Source organism: Euphorbia lathyris, chromosome 1 (genome assembly GCF_963576675.1).
Source record: "Euphorbia lathyris chromosome 1, ddEupLath1.1, whole genome shotgun sequence".
Classification (NCBI taxonomy): Eukaryota; Viridiplantae; Streptophyta; class Magnoliopsida; order Malpighiales; family Euphorbiaceae; genus Euphorbia; species Euphorbia lathyris.
In genome coordinates, this window is record NC_088910.1 from 83,411,837 (window position 1) to 83,431,276 (window position 19,440).

Consider the following 19,440-nt stretch of genomic DNA (forward strand, 5'->3'; position numbering starts at 1 on the left):
AAAATAAGTACGTTACAATGATGGAATCAAAGAAAAACATCATATCAGTAGGTGAATATGCGGTATAAAAAGCTTCTGTATGATGAGTTACAGGTAGAAAAACTTCCGTGTGATAACACCGTTAGTCAATTGATCTCAACGAGTGTCATCCTTGTTGATTTTGTAGAATCAAAGGATAACACAATGGATCCGCTAACCTAGAGGTTAAACCAGATCAAATTGAAAAATCATCGAAAGGAATGAGACTAAAGCCCATAGAGAAGAGGCGTTATGCGAAGGAAAACCCTACCTAGTTGACTGGAGATCCCAAGATCTAGGTTCAAAGGGACAACCTAATTGCATAAACCTTGCGCGTTCACTGTGGGGGTTAAACCCTCGTCCATTCCTAGATGTAAACAGTGACACCAACGGAAAAAGGTTAAGCTATATGCTTTTAATGATACATTGTGCGTCAGAAATTCTGAGCAAATAAAATCACCTATGTTAGAGTGAAATGGGGTCGCTTCGATGGAGACTAGTGGGGCCTAGTTATCTTAAACTCTCGCAGAACCAGACGATGTTCATGACCATAACGAACATAACCATGAGAACCATACCGTGTTATGTTGATATCTGTGTGGGGTATATCACTGTTTACACAAACGGCAGAATAGTTCAAAACATCGCGTCTACTAGTCAGCCAGTAAAGTAAATATACTTTCACAAGGGAATGTTCAAGTCACATTAGCTACCTATCCTATGCAGATATCTCCTGTAGAAACTTATCACCACATCCTAATCGTCTCGTTTTTAATTTTATTCATGTGGGGGATTGTTAGAAAATTTTGAATAAAATTATTTAGTAATTTAAATACCAACAAACACCTCATTTCATGAACAGTCGTGTCAATCGTGAACAGTCATGTCTGTCCTTGTATAGTCCTCTTCGTTCGTGAAAAGACATATCTTTTAAGTTTTATTTATATAGAATGAGATTGTCAAATTCACAATCAATTGAAAGGTTTTGAAAAAGCTGTTGAAAAAACTCTTTATCAGTTCACAGTGTCTTGTTTTCCTACTCCGGTGATAACTACTACACACAGTTTGAATTCGCTTACGTAATCTGTTGTATCCTGAGAGACGATCGTCAATAGTGACGACATCTGTCTTAAAGAAACTATTAATACATGCCTCAAATTTATCTAACTCCATTATTTTGATTTTCATTTTCTGTTTACTGTTAATATGTTTTTTCTGTGTTCGTTTTATTTTTTTGGTTAATCACATCCTACAAATTCGGTACGATTCAGTTAAATTCAGTAATATTCAATTAAATTCAGTATTCAGTAATATTCAGTTCAGTATTCAGCAATATTAAATTCAATTCAGTTCAATTTTTTTCAGCGATAAAGAATAGAACCTAACAATGAAATCATTTCTATCTTCTTCTCCTTAAATGTACTTTTTCCCTAAAAAAAACTCTTTAGCCTCCTTGACCATTTTAAAATATTAAAAAAAAAAAATTAAATCTTATCCCATTAATTATTATAAAAAATTATTTTTATTATTTAAATAATTTAAAACTTTTTTGTTATTATTAAAAATAATTGAACTAGTAATAATTTAACTACTCGAGAATGTAACGTATTAAGTTCCATCATTTATTGAAAAAAAATGAAATTAAAAATAAAATTGAATTACTTTCAGAAAAAATCTTCTGAACTTGAACTTTTTGTGGTAGAAGTCGTGAAACTTGTGACATATATCGAAAAAGAAGAATTAAGAGATGAAATCACCATTAACCTTCAACATCACTAACTCTCTTGGAGGATAGGTTAACTTGAAGAAGAAAAGATGATATAAATCCACCTTGTTTTTTTAATGAGTTGTAATTTAGAGAGGAATTTGTTAAACAACTGATGAAACCATGTAGAGGAGTTTAGTTGTTTCTGATTCTTAAATCTTAAATGAAGGGTAATATGATATTAAATAAAATACAAATATATAATCTTTTTATTTGCAATAATCAAGTCTCCACACACAGGAGTAAAAAAGAAACTCTCTCTCTCTCTCTGTCTATATATATATATATATATATATATATATATATATATATAAAAAGTAGACACACACAAAACAAACACACAATATTATTAGGATCCAGAGGTAGAAATTAAGGATGGTGGCCACCTGGGAGTTTTTCCTTAATCTTGTCCATAATTCCTTTATGATCCTCCTGACCAGTGTAAGCACCAGGCGTAGTTGTAGAAGTAGCATGATCATGCTCGTCTTTCTTATGATGACCTGGCATCTTCTCCTTTATCTTCTCCTTCAACCCTTTCTTCCTTCTTCCCCCTTGTCCATCGTCCTCCGACTGCATTTTTCATTTTCCAATTAACATTCATTTACAATCTTTTAATTAATTAATAAGAAAGAATTAGACAACTTACGGAGCTAGAGCTGGACGAGCTTCCAGAACGGTGAAGTCGATGATGCTCCTTATTCTCGATCGGATTTCCGTATTCATCTGTCTCTCTCCGGGACTGGGGAAGTGGATTACCGTATGCATCAGTAGTCGGCTCAACTGCACCAGAGTGACTTTGGAAGTGTGCCATTTTAATTAACAAATTACAATAACCAACTGCTGAATTTTACCCTAAGCTGAAGAGGATATATATAGAGAGTTTAAAGGTAGCTGCATGCCTGTTGCTTCTTACACGTGCTGCACTCCAACTGACACGTTTCTACATACGTGTAACTACCCTTTCATCATTCTTCACTTTTTATGCTTCTCCATCGGTTCTAGATAATTCTCTCCTCGATCAACTTTCATATATCACACCTTTTCTTTCTTTTGTCCATATCCTCTTTAAAGTTGTTTTTATATCTCATCCCAACTCACCTAAACATATGAATCTATTATCTATTATAATCTATAATTGTTAAATTTTACCATAATCTTTCAACGAATTAATCAAATAATTTAATATTAACGTTTTTGAACGGACTAGTTTGAAATTTCTAACAAATTTATCAATAAAATATACAATTTTTAAAATTTGATTGATTATCTATAGATTTACCGCAATCAAATTCCTTATCACCGTATTCATTGGACAATTTTATTCCTGATATAAAAAAAAAATTTTAAAATTGGAAAATTTGTTTTGAGAGAAAATTCAAAATTTAGTCTAAACAGATGCAACATACCATTTGACCCATGGCGGGAACGGACCGTTCCCGCATCCGTTCCCGCCATGGGTCGGACGGTACGCCGCATCCGTTTCCACCATGGGTCGAACGGTATACCGCATCCGTTTACACCAAATTTTGAAATATGCAAAATCGTAAAAAATTTAGTGACGGAAAATACTAAATCATTTAATTTTTTATGACGAAAAATGAAAAATTCTCCTATTTTTTGTGACGAAAAATGTAAAATCATCATGAAAAATATGTATTATTTTCATGAGTTCTTTGGTAAAAAGATGTAAATCTTAATGTTTCCGACTCGTAATCATCCATTTTCGGGGTTCAGATTGTCACACATTATTTTTATAATTTAAATTATTGTTGTTCGAGTTTATGATTTTGATCAAAATTATGAAAAGGGTAAAAAAGTCCAAAAAAGACGGTGATAAGGAATTTGGTTGCGGTATTTAGCAGTTGACTTATCTATATTAGTAACACAATAAATATTTTAAACTTTTTTTTTTTAGTATCTGAAAATTTAGATAAGGGTAGGTCTACTCACTTTCAAAGTCAGAACAAATCACAGACCTCGATGAGAATTTAAAATAGAATTTACAAATTATCTATTAATAAAAACTAAATTTTGACGACATGAAAAATAAAGTTTTCTTAATATATATTCTAGCACTATTCAAAAAATAAATTTTTCCTTTCAAAAAATTCTTTCGTAAAATAACTTTTTAGGAAGCCTTTTCTTAAAAGAACGGTTTAAAAAACTTTTCTTTTAAAAAAATTTTCATTTTAGAAAACTTTTTATTTTTTCCTGGTATATCGTTCACTTAGAATTTCTAGAAGTGAATCTCATTTTCGTTCAGTAGAAACATCTTAAAAGAAACTAGGAAAAATCTTGAGGAAAACATGGAAAACTTAAAGTCACAAATATCATTATGTATGAGATTAAACAATTCCATTTTTCTTTCCACCACATGAAATGAAAACATCGTTAGTTTTATCTAAACACAAATTTCACATTTATATTTATAATCAATTTGGAATGGAGGGACTTGCAATTAATGCTTAAACTTATGTAGCTTCAATAAAATAGTTATAACATCAACCTTAATTTAACAAGCATTAGTTGCTGTGGTGTAGTGGTTATTACGTTAGTCTTACACACTAAAGGTCCCCAGTTCGATCCTGGGCAGCAACATTTTTGTTGTTTTTTTTTTATTCAGATGGTATTTTAATCCAATAACTTTAATCTATTCAAGAGTCTCTCTGTGCTATTTCTATAATTTTTTAATCGATTAAGAGCAAAATTCTTTCAATTAATAAAAAAGAGCAAAATATCAGTTTTTTTTTTAATGAAATGAAGAGTATATTAGGCCAAAAGGAAAAATAAATCATACACATTAATTTCCATGGATTCATAGGATAATATTCATAAGAATAATATGAGCACTAAAACCCTTCACCCATGAAGTAAAAAAGTATGCGACATTTGTTACGCTCTTATGAATAAAATAGAAGTTACAAGTAGTAAAATGAGCACAAAGACTAATAACACCTGATAAGGTATGTGAAACAAGCCCATTTGAGCCCACTAAGAATACTGGTGAAGGTCCAAGCCCACTAACAGAGGTCTATAAATACACTCACTGAATTAAGGTAAAGGGATACATACATAGACATTTGCTCTCCGATCATATGCTTAGAAGTCACTTAGAACTATTAACTGTCTTGATCGTCGGAGTGTCTGCAGGGACCGCTCCCCGCACAGGGACGTTACTCGCAGGATCCAAGGTGCCGAGGAGCTAACCAAGCCACTGTAGTTCGTTACCTAATTATTTGGTGTGGTGAGCGTGGACTACGAGTGACCTCAGCGCTTCGGAAAAATGCAAACGCCAACTGAATCCACCCAGCAAGAGAACCGGTCACCGGAGCAGCTAGCTCCATGACGAATGAATTGTGGTCTGCGCCGGCTCTTCCAATCTCCCCCAGGAACCTGGCCCCTTTAATGGAGGAGGTTGACCCGGCGGAGGAGGAAGCATACAACACCTCGCAGCTTCTCAGCACGATACACAGCTTTCAGACTACTCAGGCCGTACACATGGCGGCTCAGATGAAGATCATAAAACAGCAAAGAAGCCTGCAAGAAGAAAACGCTAAAATCTAGCAGTACCTCAAGGAGGCCTCAGAGCCGCGGCAAGCAAGCACGGCCGCAGGAGGGACCTACTGTCCCGAATGCATCCGTTGAAGTACCACCAGACAACCCGAATGCACTATCGGTGGGAAGAGTCGCGGGCTCCGAGCCCCTGACGGCTGCAAGCAGTGAAGATCTACTGGAGATGAAGATTCAATGTTTCCTAGAAAAGCAGGCACTCAGAGGAGTCATGGGAGGGAGCATCACGTCCAGCAAAACTCCGTTGGTGCAGCGAATCATCGAGACAATGTTTCCGCGAGACTGGAAGGCTCCTCGCTTGTCGCAATATTCGGGAACCGAAGACCCCAATGACCATGTGGCCTGTTTTATGAGCACCATTAACCTCTACTCCAAAGACAAGGAAATCATGTGCAAAGTTTTTCCTACTGCACTCTCTGCGAGCGCGCAAGAATGGTATCGGGGACTGGCGCCCGAATCCATCGACTCTTTCGATCTTTTGAAAGACCTCTTCCTCTCAAGGTTCGCTGTAGTCGCGAAAGTAAGAAAGATTAGTTCCGATCTCAATGGCCTCAAGCAACGAACCACCGAGCCATTACGCAATTTGCTCTCCAGATTCCACCACATGGCCTCTCAGGTCAAAGGGCTGAACCTAGAAGTGGCACATGATGCTCTCGCAAAGGGCACCTCTTGCGAACCCCTCAAGCATACATGTTTCCGGAAGATGCCTCGCTCTTTCGAGGAACTGATGACCATGACACAAACCTTCATCCGGTACGACGACTGCGATCGCCCTACAGGTTATGAGGAATCAGAGAAAGACAAGGCCATGGGGGATTCTCGGAGAGAGGAGAAAAGTAAGATGTCAAGAGATGTCTGCGATGGGGGACGGGGCCGTAAGGAGGAGGCTCCCCTTCTCTACCCCCGCGGATCGAAGCGGTTACCTCAGACAGGAGAGGCGACAGGTCCCGCGGAAAGGAGTTTCACTACACCGCACAACATGCCGCGAGAAGGTACATACACCAGACCTCACCAGCAGACAAGGGCAAGACCCGCGTCGAAAAAGAATACTGCAAGTATCACAAGTCTTCCGATCACTCGATGGAGAATTGTCATCAGCTGCAAAAAGAGATAGACAGAATCACGGAGCAAGGTGCACCCCCAAGGCTCCCCAGGCAGAGGGAGCAGAGCCCGAAGTAGCGTGACACCGGCCGAACCGAGGACGCGAAGAGACCAAGGTTTCAAAGGGAGATCCATGTCATCCGAGAAGGGACCCCGGCACACTACGACTCCCCGGAGACCTCCTGCAAGAGAAAAGCGACATATCAGATCCTGACACTATAGCCCCCGCTCTGAACCAACCATTCGGAAGCGCTGGTCATCACCATGAGTATCGCTAGCTTCAACGTGCATCGAGTGCTTGTCGACACAAGGAGCTCGGTGAATCTAATCACGTGGACAGCGCTACGAGCCATGAAGAACGTTTGCAGTGCCCTCAGCGCGGGGACCTTTCCTCTAGTAGGGCTGTCCGAGATCGAAGTTCCTATCAAGGGGATCATTTCCCTTCTGACAGTGTTGGCCCGCAGCGGCAACGAGGTGGAATGCATAACCGAGTGGGTAGTAGTGGACATCCCACTTACCTACAATGCAATCGTCGGAAGGCCTCTACTGGCAACCCTGAAGGCCACGGTCAACATTTCCAAATTATGCCTAACCCTACCACACCACGACGGCCAGATCACAAGCTTCGAAGACCGTATGCTAGCCAAAAACCATTACTTTGTGTATTTTTACTATCTGATTGTACGATTATATCGAATGTGAAGCTCTTAGCCTAGTGGTTGAGAGCTTACCTATGCCTTGGGAGGTCATGGGTTCGAATCACATCCGGGTCTAGTGGGAATTTTTCTTTCTTCTTTAATGTAAGCGCATTGCGCAAATTTTTCAAAAAAAAAAAACTTAGGAGTAATGTATAAATATAACAGATTTTATCTTCATTATTTTTCCACTATTGAAAACGACGCCGTTTTATTCGCATATGGAATACTCATGCCTTCCCTTCGATGAATCAAGTCATCTGATTTGTCTGCTAGACAGCACAATAAATTCTTAAACCCTAACCACCGCAACGGCCGACGGTGCTGTCTCTCACTTATTCCTGAACTTTTTCTCTTATTGTCCCCTAACCTGAGTGTATCCTTCCTTAATTTTCACAGCCGTCCTCGGCGCTCCTACCTTCAGCCTTCTCTTAATTTCCTTTGCTATTATTCCAGTTTTAATTATAATTAAAATCCTTGAACAATGATAGCGGCTGTATCATGGGTTCCCAAAGGAATTTCGAAGTCTGTTCCAGCAGTGGCAGACCCTCCGTCCAAGGAGGAAATTGAAGAGATGATAAAGAATGGTGTTTTGGAAAGAAGGTAACTCCACGAATTGTTTCTACTTTCTATTGATTGTTAGTTAACAAGAATGGTGCTTTGCATTATTTTATTTTTTGAACTTGAAATTCGATAGAGGGTCTAATGGTTCTGTTAGCTTATTAAAAACATGCAATGCCACCTATGTGGCTATTACTATACATTTTGCCTAATTTTCGTTTTGTGCAGTGGAGACTGCGGCAGTGAGGAAGATGATGAAGATATGGATCTTGATACTTCCGAGCATACTGATGAAGTTACTCAAGCATTAGCTGTAGCAGAGGCTCTTGGTAGAACTCCACAAAACAAACAACCAGCTACCAAATTTGATGACATAACTGATGGCCTCAAGGAACTTGATATGGATAATTATGATGACGAGGATGATGGTATTCCTCCATCTTTAATGTATCTAATATCTCTTAAATCTCATCCATATAAAATAAACAAATGAAAGAGCTGCTTATTCACTATTTTAATCTAGATGGTTTGTTTTAAAATGTTGTTTGCGGTGAAGCAGTTATTAACTTATCATTAATTATATGAACTCAACATATTTAATGTCTTTGCCACCAGTGTTTGATTATGTCTACTTGATATCCTGTATCTGCCTTAAAAAATGTCATATTGCATATCCAACTACAGATTCATTGGTGTATAACAGGTATTCAGCTATTCAGCAAAGGACTTGGAGATCTTTATTATGCAAGCAATGATGCAGATCCCTATCTAAAGGATAAAGACGTAAGTTTGAGGGTCTTTATTCCATCTATATATCTTTTTAATATCTGGTTTGATACAAGGACAAATTGTTGCAGGATGATGATGATGATGATTCGGAAGAGCTTGAGGACTTGACTATTAAACCTAAGGATGCAGTAATAGTCTGTGCACGTAATGAAGACGAACTCAGTCACCTTGAGGTTTGGATATTTGAGGAATCAGTTGATGGTAATTCAAACAAGTACGTTCACCATGATATTGTCCTATCAGCATTCCCTCTTTGCACAGCGTGGCTTGATTGTCCACTTAAAGGGGGAGAAACAGGTAACATATGATACCTCATATGGCTGTGATACAGAATCCAATAATTTTGTTCTGTCAAGTTATAGACTATAACTTATAGTTTTTGTCTCTTAGCAGGAAATTTTATAGCTGTTGGCTCAATGGAGCCTTCAATCGAAATATGGGACCTTGACATTGTATGCATTTGAATCTCATAAAAGTATAGATTTATAAAATCTTCAATGGATCGATTGTTAATATATTCCTGTTCTCAGGTTGATGAAGTGCAACCAACTGTTGTTTTAGGAGGTATTGTTGAGAAGAAGAAGAAGAAGAAGAAAACAAAGAAGGTCTAATACATTCTCTATCAAGTTTGTTTATGTGTGCATGTCAAAGTATGACAGTTCTTTGATTTGTGTTCTGTCTTTGTGTACTACAGTTATCTTGCTCATGATCTTGTTTTATGATGCATTCCACCTGCTTCATTGGGATATAAAATTAACCGACCTTTCCTTGATCATATAGACAGTACAATTAAGATCCTTGGATTTGTTTTGTAGTTATCCATTTTAGACTTGAAAACCCACTGTCATAGTTTTGAGAGCCCACTTTCACAATGATTGTTTGGTTCCAACAATTCTTCATACTCCTGTTTCATTTCAGGCCATTCTGAAGGATCTCGAAAACAAGTTATTCTGTTTTATGGATCTGCCAAGCCCTTTTTTTTTCTTCATATGCTAATAATGTAACTTACTGTGTCAGACATCAACCAAATATAAAGAAGGCAGTCACACTGATTCTGTACTTGGCCTTGCCTGGAACAAAGAGTTCAGGTTTGTTAAATCTCTAAAGTCTCTAAATGTGTTCCTGCTTCTTTGAGCATAATTAATTTAGCTAACCTTTTGGAAACGAAATAAGTGCAGGAATATACTCGCCAGTGCTGGTGCTGATAAAGTAGTCAAAATATGGGATGTGGCTACTGCAAAATGTACTATTACCATGGAGCATCATACGGACAAAGTAATATAGCTTCCCTTTTTTGTCAAGTTGGCCATTTTTTTCAACATGTGCTATATAAGATTCACATCTTTTGCATTTGCTTCTTATCATACTTGCATTAAGATATTACATCTGCTTGTGTATACCTTACTGGCTACCATGTTAAAAAAAATTACCCCTACTCCCGGAAAAAAAAAGAAAAAGAAATAAGAGAGATAAGAAAATAGAAGCAAAATGCCAAAACTTTTGGTAACATATTATCGATCCAATTTATAAGCTGCATTGAGTTTGTTGGAGATATGCATTTTTGTCTTATATAATGGTAGAGATTATAAAAACCTTTTTCAAAGCTTTGCCTATCAATTTAAGCTTTTGGGTCAAATCGTTACTTGACATGGAATTAGAGTCTTTTAGATCAAGAGGTCTATGGTTCAAATCTTTCCATATATTATTGAAATTTCAATACATGGTAAAACGGACCTGTGTTTTGTACCTTTAAGCCCACACCTGGAAGGATGTATTGAGGATAATAAGAACTATTCTTGGAGTTTTACCCATTAAAGGTTTTGGATCAAATGGTTCATTGACGAATAATGTTCTTGATCTTCAATCTATGGTCAAAATTCTATTTGTGTAATTAACTTTTCAGATATGAATTTCTTCTTCATGATGCTTTTTGTAGGTTCAAGCAGTCGCATGGAATCATCATAAGCCAAAAGTTCTTCTCAGTGGATCATTTGATCGTTCAGTAGTGATGGTAATTATTAATAATAGAGTTTATTCTGCTGTGCAACTCTGGATGTTTAGAAACCTGGAATCAGAACTCAGAAGCTTGTTGTCAAATTACTATAAGCAATCAAGCATAGTTGTTAAAGGGGCGCCTTGGGCACGCCTCAGGTGCGCCCGACTCAAGGCACAGAGGTTAGGGCCTCAGTAGGTCTCAGGCGGGCGATGTCAGCAAGGTGCGTGCCTTGGTGCGCTTTGTCTTGCCTTGCGCCTTGAGTCAAGGCACGCCTAGGCTCTCTAGGCGCTGTTGTAAGGGATTTTGAGGGTTTCGTAGGCTTTTTTCAACTTTTAATCATAGCCATAGGAAATCTTTAGGATTAAGGGCTCGGATTAAATTAGAAAAAGAAAGAAAAAAAGGAAATAAAAGACCAGCAGCTGTGACCCTGAAGGAAAAAACGCAAAAGTAGCAGCTTCTTCTTCTCCTTGAAGCTCGTGACACTATTGACCCCTTTTCTTTACAAGATATAGACGATGCCAATGAATGGTTGATGGGTAGATTGGATGTAAAGGGGTCGGATGAAGATGAGCTAGTGTTCCCAAATGAAAATTTAACATGGGCTGATGTTAGTAGGGGTGTTGGAGCTGAAGAAAGTGCTTATCATACTAGATGAGTAGGAAAAAATGTTATGAATGCCTCTAGTTCAAGTGCTAGGCCTAGGTCAAAGGATAAGGGTAAAGCACCATTAGTTAAGTGTTGTTATTTATAATTTTATATGTGTTTTTTTTTTTGTGCGCCTTCTGTCGCTGGGGCACATGCCTGAGTCTTGCGCCTAGGCTCCAGGACCCCTTTGCGCCTTTCAAAACTATGCAATCAAGAACTCTCCCTTGTGTAGGGAAGTTCCAGTAATATATGTGTTATTGTGCATATGCTTTATAGATGTTCTGTTTGATTCCAATACTCTTATATGTCTCAGAAAGATACAACCAGGACACCTAATCATAGTGGTTGGAAGTGGTCTGTCGGAGCTGATGTGGAAAGCTTGGCATGGGATCCCCATAATAGTCACTCATTTGTGGTGTGTTTTTAATCCTTTCATTCATTTCTGTCTTACTACAGTTTTGAGGTCCTATTCTTCCATACAAAGAAAGCAGAAAGAAACATCACTGCCTTCTTGTACTGCATATGATTATGGAACCTTAACTGTTGTTGCAGGTGAGTCTTGAAGATGGTACAATACAAGGTTTTGATATTCGTGCTGTGAAGGATTCAGCTTCTGATTCAAAACCAAGTTTCACCTTGCATGCACATGACAAAGCTGCTTGCTCTGTCTCCTATAATCCCTCTGTGCCTAATGTACATATCTGTTTTATATTGGCCTTAATTTTCAAATTAGGCTTTCTTAAATTATTAACGGTTCCTTTTGTATGTTGGAACAGCTTCTTGCAACAGGATCTACTGATAAAATGGTAATTTTTATTGTTTTCTTTTGTAAGCTCCAACTAGCCTGCTCATAAATGATTCTATATTAATTTAATCTATGTCTTTCATATGCACAGGTAAAGCTTTGGGATTTGTCAAACAATGAACCGTCATGCATAGCATCACAAAATCCTAAAGCAGTATGTGATTTATGCTTCCCAAGGATTTCATATGCCCCTAACAAATCTCCAACTTAATCTAGAAATTAAATTTGGATTAAATACTATATTTTGAATGTTACAGGGTGGTGTCTTTTCTCTTTCCTTCTCGGGGGACAGCCCTTTCTTGCTTGCTATTGGAGGTTCAAAGGGCAATTTGGAAGTGAGTAAAAAAACAGCATTTTGTTTGGTGGTTTTAGCAGCAGTCCTATGATGTCTGGTTTATAGAATTGTTTGGTTGATGCTGTAATTTGTGTCACTAAAAATTTGTAGGTATGGGACACTTCTTCGGACGCCGGGGTCTCTAGAAGGTTTGGAAATTACAGCACACAGGTTGTGCCGCATCCTGAGAAGTGAGTGAAGGTAAAAGCTATGATTGTTGTCAAATTGGCTGAGCTTGTAATTATCTTAGAATGCCTACACATTTTCTGTTTACTTTGGGTTTTGACTTTTTTTTTTTTTTTTTTTTTGTAAGATTATAGGCATTTCGTGAGTTTTGTTTCATTACTTTTTTCTTTTATAGTTTTGGTAATTTTTTTGGTCTAAATGTAATGTGGGAACAAATTCTACTGCATTGAAGATGTCTGAATTCGGGGTGAGATACAATCCGGGGATTTGAAAATCTCCTGAATTGTATTGAAATTCGGGGATTTCACAAATTGAGTCTCTAAAATTATATTGTAAAAAAATCACTGGATTGGATTTTATTAGAAGTTTCGGTACAATCCAATTTTGGTCTTTGGATATTCGGTTCAAATACAATAAGACCGTTATTCGGTTCAAATATTAATTATTGAAAACACACACACATACGTGTGTGTGTGTGTGTATATATGTGTGTGTGTGTGTAATTAAAGGATCAAAATGTTATACGTACATGGAGTTTTAAATTGTTTATAAAACTGAAAATTAAGTATTTAATTTTTAGTAGTGAATATTATAAGTGCCATGTAACTATTTAATAAATACAAAAAATAAGCAGTGAATTTAAAAATGTTGTTTTAATTGCGAATATAAAAATATCTAGCTAAACTTTTCCAAGGTGGGATAATAACAACATATATATCTTCTTTGCCTCTTCTTCCCTCTTGGTTTCTAATGTTGGTATTTCCTAAAGAATCTAAAAGAGAGCCATTTTTCTACATTATAGTATTCCTGTATGTATAAGCAAAAGTAGAGTGCTGCTGAGCATGAATGAGAAGCAGAGGAATTGATTTTTCTGAAAACAAGAGATGCTGCTGATGCCATTGCAGCTGGGAATGATGTATTCACTTCCAAAACTGGCATTTTCTCTGCGTCTTATCCAACACTTCAAGATATATCCTATTTGGAGAAGATGTTGAGTGAGAATTAACTAGATAATCAGTGATCCATCTGGAGAGTATTTTATAGAAATAATATTGCTACAAAGGATGAAATTGAATATTTAGAATTCATTTAACTAATAAATCATTGGTTTGACAATTGACACCTCATAATTTCTTTTGTTTTTTAGTATTTTTTTTTATATTTAGTTAAAATTGGTATGCGTCCATGTGATATTGTTTTGGCTTCATTCATTTTCTTTTATCACATTAATAAATGGAAACATCATAAATCGGTATGGACACATGCTTATTTTCTCATTTGTATGGAAATGAACACTTTTTCATTTGTATGGTCATGGTGTGTGGAAATGGTGGATGCTTGGAAATGTTAATCCCCCCTATGGACACATGCTTTCTCTTTTTCTTTAAAAAAATCAAATTTGTTATATTATACTCAGTGCTTTGAAGGAAGGTTCTTCTGCTTTGTTAAAAGAGATTAATTTTGGTCAAAATGTGTGGATTTAGTTCTCATATCTTTTTATTTTTATAGCATTGCAAAAACATATTTCATTTTGAAGCTCCTAAACTTTACTTATTTATTATTCTTTTGAGACATAAACTGATTAATGCCTTTTACCGACCAAATGGAGTATAAGTAGTGTTGCAAAGCCAGAAACAAGAGCATCCTTTTCTCGAATGGACACATGCTTTTTTTTCCTTTAAAAAAAAAAATCTTAAATCGTTTTATTTCATTGAAATATACAAAATAAAAAATAAGGATAAAATGGTTTTATTTCATTATAATATAAAAAAATAGTAACAATAAACAAAAATTAAATAAAAAAAATTCAAAACGTCTGTCAGGAATCCTTTTTCCTTTTTCCGAATGTTTCATCTAGCAAGATGGGTTTTGGTCTCGGCGAGGTGCAGTCATGAATGTTATTTTCTCAACATTGAATAAAAATAGGAGGTGACATAAAGTTTGGATTTTTGGCTATAAATATAATTTCAAATCACCATTCCAAACCGTAGCTAATCAAACAAAAACTCTATCAAATCCTAAAAACTCAATTCTTTCTTGGAGATTGTTCTTCCAAATTCTATTTTTTCAAGCAATCAAACTTTTTAATCTTTGTTTTTAAGATATCACCTTTATTCCTCAAGCTTTCAATTCGTTTGAAATCAAGTTTCCATCACCTTAACCAAATTCCAATCAATCTCTATAGCAAAACTCAGTTCGTTCTCTAAAATTCTTCCAAAACCCGTTTTTTTTTTCCAAGCAATCAATATTTGTTCTAAAGCTTTAATCTCTATCCCTGGGCCTTTAGTTTCATTCTCCAAGCCTTCAAATGGCTCGAAACCAAGTTTCCATCAAATCACTATTATCATCTTCTCCAAGAGCTCATAAACATCCTTTAACACAAATTTCAGCTTCATGCCTATATTTCCATTCAATTCCATGTCCGATAAGCACAACAATCACATTAATTGTCATTCACAATACGAGATTGATTTTCAGCTCCAAACATCAACAAGTTATCGATTCACTTCTAATTTCAAGTTTGTCATTTTCAGCTTTTGTCAAAATTTTCATTCTTACGATTAATTGCTTTTGTCAAACGTAGTTTTTCCACGAAATTAACGTAGTTTTCAGTTGTAATTACCGCTTTCCAATTTCCACCATTTCTAATCAAAACAATGTTCACAAAATCAATAAAAAAGGAAAAATTCCTAAATCCTTTATATTGATTTCATTTTAGTCACCATTACTTACCTAATTAAGCCTTTTCTAGTGGAGTTAGGAACCCAAGAAGAATTTTTATCAATCCTTGCATCCTTCGTCCAATCTGCTCGTTTTCTAGAAGTCAAGTTTTAAAGCGCACTTTACAATTCGAAAGCATGAAAATCAATTGGGAATTAAATTCCCTAGCACACCCATACGATCACTCGCAAAAGTCAAGGTTGAACCCAGGATATTCCGAAAATATCGCCAACAATTTTTGGCACGTCCAGTGGGACCCGAAGCAATCTTTTACATATTTTTAAGTGCCCTTTTTACATTTCTATCCCAAAAACCATTTTATCCCACATTTCGCTAGCACCAAAATATAGTTTTTAGGCAACAATTTTGGCACGCCGAGTGGGACGTCCGAAGTAATGTCGATGCTTTAAGAAATGAATGAAATGTACTACTATGCAAAAAATGTTGCGGTACCGAATTTTTTTGGAGGTTATAACCGAATCACTGCATTACTATAAATACAGTAGCAAAATGGGTCCATTAGTACATTACTGTTCAATGTTACATAGCTGGCTATGTTTTGATAGGTTATAGCAGCGAGTACGATGTCGACAATGTATTTTAGGATGATGATCGTCCTTCAACGTCATATTTTGATCATGAATCTGATTACTGTGTGGAACGAATTAAAAAGTTCCATATAAATCATTTTGGTCATTGTTATACAGAAAGAAGGGAACATCTGTGGAAACATAATCCTTATTTTTCAGAGGATGTCCATCCACAACCCAATTATTATGAAGATGCAGTGGTAACCCCAAGTGATAAAAACGATAAAGAAACTGAATCCATGCCCCTTGAAGAGGAGCAGCCAAGGAAAAGTCCACTGTTAAATCAGACAATCCAATAGATGAACGCATTTCTACAAAAGTTGAAAAAAAGTATGTCTGATGCAAGGCAAACCGTGAGCTCTACCCTTGCTAATTTGCAAGAAGCAATTAAAGCGTCTGACATAAAGGAAAAATTTGAGCTTCAAACGGCATAAGAAATACCTCCAACACCATTGGATCCCCCAACATCTATGGTTTCTATGGAAATTTCTAACATGGATGAAGAACTAGTTGAAGATCCTCTAGAGGATGATAACCCTACCAGTGATTGCAACTCATAATATAGTCCGGGAGATGAAAGTTCTCATGATTATGAGGCAGGGGCATCCAAGAAGAAGAAATTCAGCTTGAAAGTTCTTGTTAATCTAATTAACAAGTGGTCTTAATTTAAAATGAAAATAAGTTTAAATTTTAATTTAAAACTTGGTTAAACCAATTTAACAAAAGCATAAACCTGAAACAATTTTAATTTTAAATGACGATACATAAAGAATGCAACAACTGCTGCTTATAATGCAACATTTTGCGCTACTATCTTTAAATTAAAATTTTATTCTCTTAATTCTGATGTATAATACCGGTCATGTTATTCTTACGTCTAATTTATTCGGGAGGAAGAACGATTAATCCACGATCTAAAAACGATTAATCCACAATCTAAGAACAAAGTCTCCTTATAGAGCGAGAGGGAGAGAAAATTTTATTTTCTTAATTCTGATGTATATTATGTCTAACCTAGACTCCTTTATATAGGCTAAGACTTTCTTATTCCATAAAGATTAAATAATATTAATCCTAAATCAACTAGTATTCTAACTTACTTGTTAGACTAATACTCTAATTAAATAATTGCTTAATTAGATAACTAGAATTCCTAATTATCTAATAACAAAATTAGATAAAACCTGAATCAGTAATCTACTTGAATCCGAATTTCTACCGGCGGATCATTTCTACAAATATTGTACAACAGATAAATTAATTAATTTTAAAAAATAAGTACAATAAAATAACATTCAACTAAAAAAAAATCAACAACAAAATGCCCTAAACTATATTTATATATATAACAATAATGAATACCCATCCTACTTTCAATCCAAAACTTTATATTTGAGTTGTTTACAAAATTTTGCACACAAGGGTATGGCTTGTACGAGAACTAACAAACAGATGTTGAAAGTTAAAAAAAACTAAAAGTTAGAGTAGGTAGGAGCTAAGTAGGTGTAAAAGATTGAAGGAGAAAGGAATCAGATATTAAGCCAGATAGAAGTGCAACTAGTAGTGCTGAGTTGTATGTAGTTGGTTCAGCTTCAAGTGTGTTGTTTCTGTTGTTTTTATTGTCTTTATATGTTTCATCAAGTGAAGGACCACCTACTAGAGCCCCTACTGCTACATTTGGGTTTGGTTTAGCTGAGTAAAGCCACACAAATCCATCTTCACATCCTGTTTTTGCATCAATTGGTATTGATGATCCTCTATGGTGTACATATTCTGGGTACTCCATTCCATATCCAACTACATAACTCATCTCCCTTGGATTACCCCCCAATACATAATCCGCCTGAAAAACAAACACTACTCACTCACTCTATACATATGTATATTTTGAGGGTAAAAAGCATAGATTAATTAGCATACATACCTGAGAAATGGCGAAGCTGCGGAGCTGTTCTGGACTGTAAAGTTTGCCAGTGCAGTATAGACTTGAAGTGTGGGAGGAAACCATGTAATCACTAAACACAAGTGCTAAGAAAGCTGAAGCCATTGAATACTGTAGAGCATTCCATTTTTCAACCCATATCAGACCACCTGCATATACATATAAATTGAATTAAAACATATCAGATTTTAATTTTGATTGACCTAGAAAGAGATACGTACTTTGTGTTCTGCTAGATGAGGCTGTGGGTGAATCCGGAAGAAGCATACACATGAATTCCTCAGCTGTTTCTCTATACATTTGAAGCTCAAGATTCTCCTTCATTGAATTCCCTTTGGATGCACCCAGCATGTTTATCCTGGAAAGCAAAACCTGAGCACCAGCATGCTTGTCATCCCATGTAAACCAAGTTGGATTTCCCCAATTAGCAAATTCAGCCCCATTGATCTCAGTAGCATAATTAAGGTATGATTCATCTGAAGTTGCATGGTAAAGCCAGGCTGCTGCCCACAAAAGTTCATCTCCATATCCTGTGGAATTATAGTATTCCTGCACTTGAGGAATACTTACACTATAACAACCTCTATATGTATCAGCAAAAGTAAAGAGTTGCTGAGCATGGATGAGGAGAAAATCAGAATAAGAGGAATTAATTTTTCTAAAAACAAGAGATGCTGACGCCATTGCAGCTGCAGTTTCTGCTGCAATATCTGTCCCTGGGAATGATGTATTCACTTCCAAAACTGGCCTTTTTTCTGTCATTACTTCTGGTCTTACCCAACATTTATGATCCAATTCAGGATCACCCACCTGAATATATAGCCTATTTGGAGAAGATGTTGAGTGAGCATTAACTAGATAATCAGTGATCCATTTGAGGGAAGTTTGAGCATATTCTAATTGCTTCACTGCTTCCATTTGTTTTCCATATTCAAGAATTGCCCAAGACAACATTGTTGCAGTAAAAGCCATTGGAAATCCAAACTTTATAAGGTCTCCAGCATCATACATTCCTTTTGATAAATCTACACCTTCTTCTATTCCATCTCCCAAACCTGAATCTCCTCTCCATGAAATCCTGTTATCCACCACTTCACCAGCTGTAACAACAATTAAGAAATACCTAATTAACTACCTTTAAATTAATGACATATAATTAAGTATTTTAATTAGTTAAATTCTCACACTTTTGTACATCGAAGAAGTGCAAGGCTACTTCAAGAGCATCTCCATATTTCTTGAAAATGGATCCATGGTGGTATGAATTATTGTTGAAGCTATTCAAGTACCTTAGAATTGTAAACACAGCTGCTGTTAATACCATAGCTCCCATTACGAAAGCTACGAAATACCATACCCAACCTTTGGATTTTGCATCTTCTACATCTGCTCCTTTCCGTTTCTGGGTTTTTGGTAACTGTACTAATTTTCCTTCCATTTTAGTGCTTAATTTCTCAGAACAAAGACAATGAAAGGAATTTCCATCCCGAAATGAATCAGAAACAAAGAGATTCAGTTCTTAAGAGTTTATGTACTGTTTCAATTAGGATGATTTGGGGGATAGATTTCCTAGAAATTGGCAGTGTTCTGATTCCATTCCATTCTACTTCTCTTATTTATTTATGCTGGAGTTTGGACTGAAATGTGAAATAGAAGATTCATAGCCGTAGAATTTTGTGGGGCCAAGTGATTGGAGGGTCATGATTTGGCCGAGGAATGATA

At 36.2% G+C, this 19,440-nt stretch overlaps 3 protein-coding genes and 1 non-coding gene across 6 annotated transcripts; 2 read left to right on the forward strand and 2 right to left on the reverse strand.

Annotated features, from left to right (window-relative positions):
* Positions 1 to 1,964: 1,964 nt before the first annotated feature.
* LOC136203980 (dehydrin Rab15-like) lies at positions 1,965 to 2,637 on the reverse strand. The gene is made up of 2 exons (XM_065995190.1): positions 2,430 to 2,637; positions 1,965 to 2,353 (listed from the first exon to the last, which is right to left on the reverse strand). The coding sequence occupies exons 1-2, from the start codon at positions 2,592 to 2,594 to the stop codon at positions 2,153 to 2,155; spliced, it is 366 nt and encodes a 121-aa protein (XP_065851262.1). The 5' UTR covers positions 2,595 to 2,637; the 3' UTR covers positions 1,965 to 2,152.
* Positions 2,638 to 4,308: 1,671 nt separating this feature from the next.
* Positions 4,309 to 4,381, forward strand: TRNAV-UAC (transfer RNA valine (anticodon UAC)). Its single transcript has one exon. It is a non-coding gene; the product is annotated as a tRNA-Val (tRNA).
* A 3,026-nt stretch (positions 4,382 to 7,407) lies between these two features.
* LOC136203990 (uncharacterized) lies at positions 7,408 to 13,595 on the forward strand. 3 transcript variants are annotated; one of them, XM_065995201.1, is made up of 16 exons: positions 7,408 to 7,752; positions 7,939 to 8,138; positions 8,414 to 8,493; positions 8,568 to 8,796; positions 8,890 to 8,951; positions 9,030 to 9,104; positions 9,517 to 9,587; positions 9,678 to 9,774; positions 10,436 to 10,510; positions 11,454 to 11,555; positions 11,693 to 11,833; positions 11,917 to 11,946; positions 12,037 to 12,099; positions 12,203 to 12,280; positions 12,391 to 12,480; positions 13,268 to 13,595. In XM_065995201.1, exons 1-15 carry the CDS (start codon positions 7,634 to 7,636, stop codon positions 12,472 to 12,474), a joined length of 1,506 nt encoding a protein of 501 aa, XP_065851273.1. In that variant the 5' UTR covers positions 7,408 to 7,633; the 3' UTR covers positions 12,475 to 12,480; positions 13,268 to 13,595. The 3 variants fall into 3 exon arrangements, with proteins under 3 accessions (XP_065851273.1, XP_065851268.1, XP_065851279.1); XM_065995196.1 differs by lacking the exon at positions 13,268 to 13,595 and having other exon boundaries at positions 12,391 to 12,855; XM_065995207.1 differs by lacking the exon at positions 13,268 to 13,595 and having other exon boundaries at positions 7,409 to 7,752; positions 8,893 to 8,951; positions 12,391 to 12,855.
* Positions 13,596 to 17,142: 3,547 nt separating this feature from the next.
* Positions 17,143 to 19,177, reverse strand: LOC136204009 (endoglucanase 24-like). The gene is made up of 4 exons (XM_065995215.1): positions 18,904 to 19,177; positions 17,940 to 18,818; positions 17,701 to 17,867; positions 17,143 to 17,619 (listed from the first exon to the last, which is right to left on the reverse strand). Exons 1-4 carry the CDS (start codon positions 19,154 to 19,156, stop codon positions 17,272 to 17,274), a joined length of 1,647 nt encoding a protein of 548 aa, XP_065851287.1. The 5' UTR covers positions 19,157 to 19,177; the 3' UTR covers positions 17,143 to 17,271.
* Positions 19,178 to 19,440: the final 263 nt, after the last annotated feature.